Here is a 10,296-nt window from a genome sequence, read left to right as displayed (position 1 = left end):
GTAGGGAATCAACTGCTGGTCTCAAAATTATTAAGAAAAATGGCTAAGAGGAAATATCATTAATACTCAAACTATATACCATGTCAGTTTGTAACTGATGAAAAAAAAGTCAAACAAACAAAAAAGCATAAAACTTCCCCTGCTTATGTATATAAAACTATACATTATTTTCTAATCTAAAGTCTAATCTATAGACTTTTTATAATACTGTAACAAAAGGTCAGATTTTTTCCTTCTCCACCCAACTACATGTTATATCTAGCTTTTATCTCGAGTATTTGTATCCAGTATTTTGTCATTACAAACTACTTTATCTGTTCATCGTGATACTAGTTTGTCACTAATTTACTTTATGAAATTACCTGAATATAACTTCTTTCAAGTATATGCTTTCATTAGTTATTTCTTAGTGATCTAGTAAGTTTCACAATGTTTAGTGAGATACTGTGGTGGTGCATTCCCCCACTTTTCCTGGGCCGCTCATTGATCTCAGAAATTCCCATGAAACCTCGGCCTTTGTGTACTGAGTCTGACGGTTGAGCGCTCCTTGATCACATCAGAAACTCTGGCCTCTGTACTGTCAGGGCAGGAGCATGCAGCTGGCCTGTGCAGGTGTTGTGATGTCACATATACATGAGTAGTTGATAGGGCAGTGTGTCATCCCCTGATACCCTTATCTGAGTTGTAGCTCAAGTGGAACGATACTACTGTTACTGAAACCTTGAGAGTTTTGACAGATGACTAAAGTCAATCATCTTGCAACCCTATGAACAGCGGTCCCAAGTGAGACCCTTTGAGCTCTCCTGGACCACAGCGGGTTGCGCCCAGAATCTCCCTCTGAAATGAATGCTCCTCAGAGTTTGCGAACTCTTGAGTTTGCGATATTCAGAGGACCGTCGCTGGCCGGCACAGGACCTGGGCTTCAATACTCCTCGAGGCTCAACCCTTTGCCCGTTGAGAAATGCCAAGACATTTTACGCGAGTATTTCACTGAACTCGAGGGGGATTTTTAACAGGTATATCTTTGTATATTTATCTATCTTTGCCTCCGTGTACGTGTGAATTGACGGAAGTATCTGCTAGCAAATATAGTCTGCTAAAATCTTACGATCTATTTTAAGATTGTGAATGAACCTTAGATTGCTGCTAAACACATATAATCCCTTAGACATATACTGTTGACCAAGTCTGGGACTAGGGGTAGATCTAGCCAGGTCTACTCTGAACGTCATGACTCAATGCGAGCATCTCCTTACCCTTTTGTATCAGACATAAACCGTTGCCCAAATCTGAGACCAAGATTAGATCCAGCTGAGTCCTCTCTGAACCTCATGACTCCACGGGAGGGTCTCCATTAACCTTTTCGTCCTCAGTCTCTGTATAAATCATTCCAACTCAATTCTAACACTATACCCTGGTTTCGGTTGTGATAGAGTTTATTTTCTTGCTAATAGCTGGTATAGTGCTGTGTTTTGGATTTAGTATGAGAATAATGTTGATAACACGCTGATGTTTTAGTTGTTGCTAAGTAGTGTTTACACTAGCCAAAGACTTTTCAGCTTCCCATACTCTTTTCCTTTGTATGCTTCATCCGTGTAGTAAGTGATGGAGTGAACCTTGCCATCGAACTCTGTTAAGTTGTGCTTTTATAAATTTCTATTAAAATCACTTTTTGCTAATAACTCATTCGCAACAGATATGACCTATATAATGTTGCAGATATTTTTCAGCGCGACGACATAATGCTTGGTGATGAAGCAATTAATAAGAGTTAACCTTCATTATAAATTTGTCTACTTTGCATTCTAAAAGCATTTCTCATCTTCAGAAAGCATAAACTTGACTCCGTTAAATCTCACAAAAACTCTGTCAGGTAGTTACTAGTCTATTAATAATAAAAATACGCCAACCGCTCTACAGAGAAAGTAAATAACATTGTTACCTACTTCTACAGAAATCAGCAGAACATTGGCTAATATGTAAATAATACTATGTAATATACCTGCCTTACAAAAAGTATTTCCCAAAACGTAAAATCATGTACTACAGAATTCATCCAGGGAAACGCACAGGAAGGACAAACAGCAGTGACTGAATTGCTCATCTAAAAGAACAGAAACACTATGTAGGATTCAATGGGGAAAATACTGGAAGCCACATCACTGTTATCCTAAGATACCTCTTAGCAGTATTAGAAAATAATATTTTTTACAGTTCTGATTGTTTCTCATGCCTGAATTTTATTTCCCAGTTACATCTTATTTAAAAAAAAAAAAAAAAAAAAAATTATTATCACCTATTTTCTGTCTTTGTAACTACAGTCTGGTTTTCTCTGTATCATTTGTATTTAGTGGAGACTATAGCAAGAAGCAATTGTTTGTTTGTTCTAAATAAACTAAGGCGGCCAGTTTTTTCTTGTCTACTGACCATCTGATTCTGCTGTATCAGGGCACACAGTAAAAACATTAGAGTCTTCTGATGAGCTGATTTGTAAACAGTAGCAAAACAGCTGTTTAGCAGTAATCCCATTACCTATAGAGCAGATCTCATTCCTCACAAATCTGAAATTCAAGACAAGGATTGTTACCTTTTTTGGTAACTTCTTAATTTTTTTTTCACTAGGTTGTAATTGTGCCAAAGTTATTACCCTACTTGTCATTAAATGCGTATGTTTGGTATCAGTCACATTTTGTATAAATATTTTGGTATATATGCAACAGTGAGTACTGTTGTTTATTTAGCAGGTGAAATTTCAATCAAAGACTATAATAAAATTCCTGCTTTGTGTTCTATGAGACCTTAGAAGTCTCATTACAGGACTATATTACAAAGCAGAGATTATAAATTAAATTTAAAATTTAAAATTCCCCATGGACTTTTGTAACAAAACTACCTAGTATCTACTGAATTTAACCAGTGATAATTGCATACTGCCTACAAACTACTTCTGTTTCCAAACTCTGTATGTATGCGTCTCATCTAAGAGAGAAGTAAGCTTCTTTACTGTGCAAAATGATTCCTATATAGTTTATGAGTCCTTTGGGGACTTTATTGACTGAAAAGCAAAATGAAATGTGAGATCAAACTTGCTGGTGTGTTGGTTGTTTCTCTTCTTTAGTAAGTGGAGTTTGTAGAAATAATTTTTATGCATACATTCTAGCTGCTTCAATAGTTAAAATTCTACAGCAAGGCTCTCCTTAGTATTAAAGTGATGTAGTGCAATCCTCAAAACATACATAATCATATGTTAATTTTAACTTCCCACCTAAATGTTTAATAATCATATGGAAGCATGTTATTCCACAGACATAGTTCATGAGGCAACATGTATAAACATATATAAATGCAAAGCAGATTCCATGTATTTATCTATTTTGGAGAAAGTTAAAAAGTATACACATTTGCTATTTTAAGAGCTGAAACTACATCTTTTAACAAAATCTAGCTGCTTTCATTTTGTACATGCATTTAATTTTATCTAGAAACTTTTTCACATCAGGAGTAGAACAACTGTAGTTTCTCATTATGTTTGCTGCCAGAATCTATGCTTGGTTGCTCAACTAAAGACCTTATATTGCTAATTACTACCACATGCCCATATCCCAAGCAAAGGAAAACTTATTGGTTCTGACAATCCATTCTCTCAACACTGAATTTCAAATGAAAACTTAAAATTTGGCCAAACATAACATTTCATCAATCTTGTTCTACTGACTGCAAAAGCAACATCAAACAAGGGGTGCTAATGGCTTTTTACTGTGCAGTTCCCAAGCTTAGATTCTCTGATGAAAGACACACATGAGCAATGGACATCTTTAAACTATTTAGTAGTTAATAATTGAACCAGAAAACAATGCATAAAGTAAATCGAACAGTTTGTATGCTGATGACAGAGCGGAGTTTCAAACTACAAGTTATATGGGCAGTAGAGATCAGCAGAGAAAGCACTGACAACAGAGCGAGCTGAAAACAAACAGATAGTGCATATAAATAAAGACAAAAAGAAAAGGTGAAAAAATAAAATTAAGCACGCCCCAAAGCTAGCAGAAGCCTGTAATCTGGAGTTGAGCTTTTCAGGATGTAGGGTTCTGACTGAAGATCAGGTCCAAGTTTAGAAACATCTCAGCAATGCTGGGTACTAGTGACAATGTAGAAGGGGAGAGACTAAAACTCTGTATGTAAAGTAGTTTTTAACCATGTTCCCCTCTGCTATAACTCCTTTGGAGCTTCAAAAACAGAGGTGTAAGTTCTGTGTTTGAAAAACTTCTCTTTTTGAGAAACCAAGTATGAATACAAATATGAAACTGAGTAGGCCTCTGTCACAAATAAACATTTTGGGAAATTAATGATACTACTCTGTCTCAGAAATAAATGAAGGCATTTTGTTAATCTGGATAAGTGAATTATGATGAAAGTTTCCAACATTAGTGTTTACAGTAAAAAAAAAAAACAAAACAAACAACTTCAGACATTTGAGGGTGTCTCAAAAAATGAAGGTATTGAAGTTTTCAATTTTGTCATCTAATTGCTTGAATATTATTGAACATAAAATAGTATAAACTATAACTAAAGAAAAAACTTTGCTTTATCTACCCCGTGATGTAAAACAGTACTCTAGAATTAGCTCTGTGGGACATTTACTGCCTTTCTGCTCCACAGAGACGAGAAACAACTTGATAAAACCATAATCCGTATTTATGAAATCATGCATGGGTGATTATTTGAAAGGAATAAAGTAAAAAACATATCTTCTTAAAGTAAGGAGAGGGACAATTAGATGCGTTGCTTGCAGTACCTTCGTTACGGTATGTGGAAAGGATTCTATCTGACTAGTCTTTTAGGACAAATATATCTCTACCAGCGAATATCACAATGATATGTAATGAAACAAAAGATGGCAACACTAAAGGTGATATAGAGGAGAAACTACTATATTGCCAAGTACATCTAGTTCATTAAAGGCTATATCCCAGCAGGTCTAGATGCTGGGAATGCCAGAAAGAGCTGGTTTTAACTTGGTCAAGAAAACAAGCAGACTTTCAATTGAAATGTAATGAGCTAATGTGATCCAATAAAATTTAATTTTTAATACCAGGTAAAAATAGTGGGTTTTACAGGTTTGGGTTTTTTTCATGCTATATTGATACTAAGGCTACTACTTGCTCTTAGAATAGGTTTTATATCGTGTGTGGAAGAGAATCACTTTAAAATCCCTGGTCATAGATCCTAAAATCACGAGTGTTTGCAATATTCATACGAAGTCACTAGGAGCTGCATGAGATCTGAATCTGCTGTTTGAACAATGAGAAACAGCACTATCAGACTTCTGACAAGAGTCAGTCTAATGGAATAACCCGATCAACATAAATTTCGTATTTTGCACTCCAGTAAGCCCAAGTCTTCTAAAGAACTGACTTGTTGGAAAATCATGTGAATTTTCATTGTCACTTAGTTAAGAGATGACCACATGATAATCTGATGCCCGAAACTGTGAAGTGACAAGACAACCTTGTTCCAGAAGCTAACTGCATATGCAATAGCAGCATTTTTTATAAGATATGTCACTGTAGTCTTAGTGGTATCCAGGTTCTTTTGAAGTAGGGACAAAATGTTGTGACTTGTACCATAGCATAGCCCAGGTCTCTAATTGTAGTGTGACAACTCTCCAGTGGTAACAGCTGATGTCAAAGCATACAGCCTTACAAGCTGTGAGTCAGCTATTACCACCTTCAGGGGCTCTTTGAAGTCACACAGCCACACCTGGTCTTTTTTGACTTACTTTCTGCCTCGGGTTGAGTTAAAAGTCCCGCCGTATTTCTTCCGATTAAGGATGAGAGCAGCAATTTCTGGCACGTAGCGAGCAAACATTGCCTACATGCATGAAACAAAAACACAAAAAAAAAAAAAAAGAAAATGGCATGCAGAGAGTGTTCTACTGCAGCAGAGGCAGCAGAGCCTCTTGGGATACTTACTTTCTTCCACTAACCGCACTATAGGAACCACCATATTTCTTGCGGTTTCCTATTAACTCTATGATTTCAGGGACGTAGCTGGCAAACATGGCCTAAGAAGAAGATAGGAGACAGAAGAAAAGACTAAAAAGAGAGGCCAAAGAAAGGGGGATGATGAATATTTTCAGAAGATATATATCTTTAAGATCTGAAAATGCAAAAAATTAGATCTATGAAGTTGTTTAAAAAGAAAATTTAAAAAATGTAAAAGTTCTTATCAAATAAAACAAGAGGACTTAATGTAAAAGTTGGTGTTGGAGAAGGTGCACACTTTATAAATTAAGAAAATGGTCAAAAGAGGAAAAATAGGCATACAAAACAAAACAAGAACAAAATTAATTCAAACTGGTATCTAATCATGAAATGCAGTTATATCTAGTTCTTCCTGAAGAAGGAAGAGGAAAAAAAACCTATCCAAGCTCCACTGCAAAAAACAAAAACAAGTATTATCATTACTGTTACGTTTCTATTTTAAAAGACAGACTTTTTTCCCCCATGATTAGGATTCAAAAGAAGACAAAACCAAGATGGATTCAGGGGTTATTGCCCCTGTCAAGAAACAAAAAGGTCACCCCCCCTGCCCCCAAAAAAAACCTTTTCCAAAAGTTTATGTTTTTAAAAGGATTGTAATGACATGTGATAGAAAAAAGATTTTGAGGAGAAAATAAAAATTATACTGCCATGTTTTGTCCAACAAACATCTTCCTTGTGGCTGGATACTTCGAAGAGCTACTGCCAGTTGACATGGTCTTTGTCTTCGTATGTCAATAAATACAGATGGGAATGCATATATTTATGCTCATATATATATTCATACATATGTATCTGTATGTGTTTCATATATGGCATTCATAACATTAGTTATATACATATCACCCCTGTAAGATGCATGTATATGTGACATCTATGTATGAGAATAAAGTAACAATATACATATGTATTTATGTGCACAATATATGAGTCATCCATAAAGCACTTACCTTGCACAGTGTAAATATTAAAATAAACCTTGCTATTTTAGAGAATAACATTGCAACAGGTCCGATAATATTACTAACATTGATAAGTAATAGAAAAGTTGACATAAGACAATTAGTAACTTTGGTGCTATGTACACACAGGACCGAGAATATGAGAATTTGCTGATATAAAGGGATAGTGGTTATGGCCGTGTGATAAATTGTGAGTTAAAATTGTGCTACATGACATGAAAGGATGTTTGAAATTAAAGAGAATGTGGTTTGCCATCATCTGGATCAGGCAAGCTGCTCTTTAAGGCAGTCCAAAGCCACAGTGTTTGTTGGAATTCTGGGAAGGAACACAGAAGGGTGGGTAGGACTTCTGAAACCGCAAAGTGCCTTTAAATATCAATAGCAGCCTCAAAAAAATGCACTATAGCCAGTCACTAAAAAGTAAAGGACTACAAATAACATTATAAGTTGAAATATTAAGGCTTTTCATGTATAAACATGCATTACTTATTTAAATGGATTAGAAAAATTCTGACTCTACTAAACTGAACTGCCAAAATATTTATCTATAGAAAAAAAAAATGAGGTGTATTAAACATATTTAAAAGTTTTATAATTAATTTTAATTCACTAAACCAGATATTATTATTTCTTTAATCACAGCATTGAGATATATAGGATCAAGTATTAAGGTAGCTGGAATAATAATAATAATAATGATGAGTTTTTACCAATCCCCCAAGGATGAAGAAGACCATGAAAAGGCGACCAAGGGTTGTTTTTGCATAAACATCTCCATAGCCAACAGTGGACATTGTAACCATCAGTAAATAAACACATTCCCAATACGTTAGCGGTTGATTATTTTGGAAATTTTCCCATGGATCCCCTGAGTTCTCCACCTAAAATGTACAAGAAAACACATAATGGATTAATAGTGTTGTACCACAAATTAACTCTACTGATATATCTGTGTGCACGCGCGCATGTATATATATAATTTAGCATATAATATAAACTCTGGATCCTTTCCTGTGATTTATTTTGAACAAATACAGAACCTAACCCAGTCCCAATTACAGCATTATAGTTCTTTTGCCAATATGCATAGCCTTGCCACTCATACTATTTATGGAAAATATCTTTTCCATTCACCACTGAATAATATAACTTACTAATGCAGCTAGGTAAGTTCATTTTATAGCAATTTATTCAGAACTTTTTCAGAATGAATCTTACTTGTAATGCAATTATACTTAATGTTTGTTTTAAAACATTATGTAGCTATTAAAGGCATTAATGACATGTTAAGTCACTATTACTTTTCCAAGAAGCCAGCTACTGTATGTGACAAAGTTATAAATTTATCAGTGGGAAAGGAGCAAGCCCTCTAAAATTTGTTCCACAGTACAAAGTTTGAAGTTTGAGGATTCCTACAGTAGAATAGAGAAACTTATGCTGAAAAGCAACAACAACAACAAAAAAACAACCCACAAAATCCAAGCCCTAGAAAATAGCATTTTTAGTTCAAAAATATAAAAAGCTAATGTTTCTATGATAAAAATGCTCTATTTGCCCAGAGGAGTGTAAAAATGTGATCATCCATGAATGAGAAGTATATCAGAAACGAAAACATCCAAAATTTAGGTGCATCTTTATAAGAGTGAAAATTAAATTACTATCTGGTGTCACAAGAAGATAAACATTCTGCATTTAATCTTATATAGCTGGATGCAGCCCAAGGTAATTCAAGTGAAGCCAATTAAATTGCTCTGGACTAACATCAATATCATTAAATTATAATATAAGTCCCAAACCATTCCTGAATAACTTATTACTGCTAGCACCTTGAAATTTTCCTGATTCTAAGTTGATCATAAAATGTACTTAACGGACAAACACTTAACCATATTTAATTACCAAACAAATCAGTAAAAGCTATTAGTTTAAAATGTTTAAAATACACAACTGACATATACCTATCATATATATGCATATTCACATTTATGAACTCATATGTACTTTTATACTAACTATCTTACATTTTCCAGGTATTGTTAAGTTCGGAATAAAACTCTATTACAAAAATCTATGTTACCAGTGAGTGAAAGCTACATCAAAAAATTTGAAATTTAGAAACAAAAGAGAAGGAAATAAGCTCTAAAAAATTGCTACCCGGAATGCTAGCAATCCCATTACTTCCTGTGGAAATACAGAACTGCTTTCTTCTGGCACAACCATTGATTTCCCAGGACCTACCTCAGTATTATTTCAGCTCTGCCAACCCCTTCCAGGAAGCACTCCGGATAGTTATTTAGGAAACATTGCCACCTACTGGTAAATTGTAATCATTCAAGAAGTTGCATCAGTTCAAGTCTCATATTTTATTGCTGAAGTTAATGATGTATTACTTACTATCCAGAATTAGTTTTGAGTAGAAGCCTAAAATTCGGGAAGTTGTGATATCTTTTTTTATTGTACTCTATAGATGTGTTAAGGGATTATCCAGAGCAAGGCAATTTCAGGTAATAAAGTAGCTCAGAGAACAGATGATCCATGAGAAAAAGTCAGTGAAGTATTTTCAAATATACTTACCAAATGTATGAACCCAGCTGCTGTCAGCCACGTGCTGATAAATATAGAGCACAGATTCACTAGCTTGATGGAATTACTGAAAATACACAAAACCCAACAACAAATAGGAACTTAGACTGGAATTTATCACACATTTTTAATATGTACCTGTACACAACTGCATACTTTAGACTGAAAGAGTCTGATGATGATTTCTGAAGAGATGCAGGCTGCCTAAAACAATTAATCAAAAGCCTATGCAAAATATGTATGATTTTGTTTTTGCAGAGTTCACATTTGCATAAATAGCTTGAAAAAAAAATTCCAATGCATTTGAGAGCTGAAAGACAAATGGAAACCTTAGCTACATCTGTACTCATAATCAAACAAATAGAAATAAACAGTGCTTTTTCACAAATAATTTGGTTGCCTCTCAGTACGCTCACGTTCTCATTTTTCATTGCTATATACCTCAGCAATTATTTACATGTAAATATTCTGCTACCTGGAATACACCCATGCAGGTCCAATGAATTAAACTGAGCAACGCCAATTAACATTAGCTGCTGAACACTGCATTTATATGTACAATTGACTGATATTTTTTGAATTATTTCATTTTTGGTTAGCTTGTATGCTTCTTCTATATTCATTGTGCTTTTGATCCCAGACCTGTGGCCACTTTAAAAACTAACAGCAAGAGGACGCTTTTGTTGCATATTCACCACGTTAACACTTGC

General features: G+C 34.7%; 1 protein-coding gene across 1 annotated transcript in view; it reads right to left on the bottom strand.

The window, feature by feature from the left end:
- Positions 1-10,296, bottom strand: part of LOC104078658 (calcium-activated potassium channel subunit alpha-1-like) — a gene marked incomplete at its 3' end in the record, with an annotated part of 40,041 nt that overhangs the window by 18,808 nt on the left and 10,937 nt on the right. Inside the window, exons 3-5 of the mRNA XM_009580372.1 lie at positions 9,578-9,653; positions 7,714-7,884; positions 5,973-6,064 (exon numbers count right to left, since the gene is read on the bottom strand). Coding sequence (XP_009578667.1) covers positions 5,973-6,064; positions 7,714-7,884; positions 9,578-9,653 — 339 coding nt within the window. The remainder of the gene's footprint in view (positions 1-5,972; positions 6,065-7,713; positions 7,885-9,577; positions 9,654-10,296) is intronic.

This window comes from Fulmarus glacialis, unplaced genomic scaffold (genome assembly GCF_000690835.1).
Source record: "Fulmarus glacialis isolate BGI_N327 unplaced genomic scaffold, ASM69083v1 scaffold21756, whole genome shotgun sequence".
NCBI classification, from domain to species: Eukaryota; Metazoa; Chordata; class Aves; order Procellariiformes; family Procellariidae; genus Fulmarus; species Fulmarus glacialis.
The sequence above is the reverse complement of the archived record's forward strand: the minus strand, read 5'-3'. Positions and strand labels throughout refer to the sequence as shown.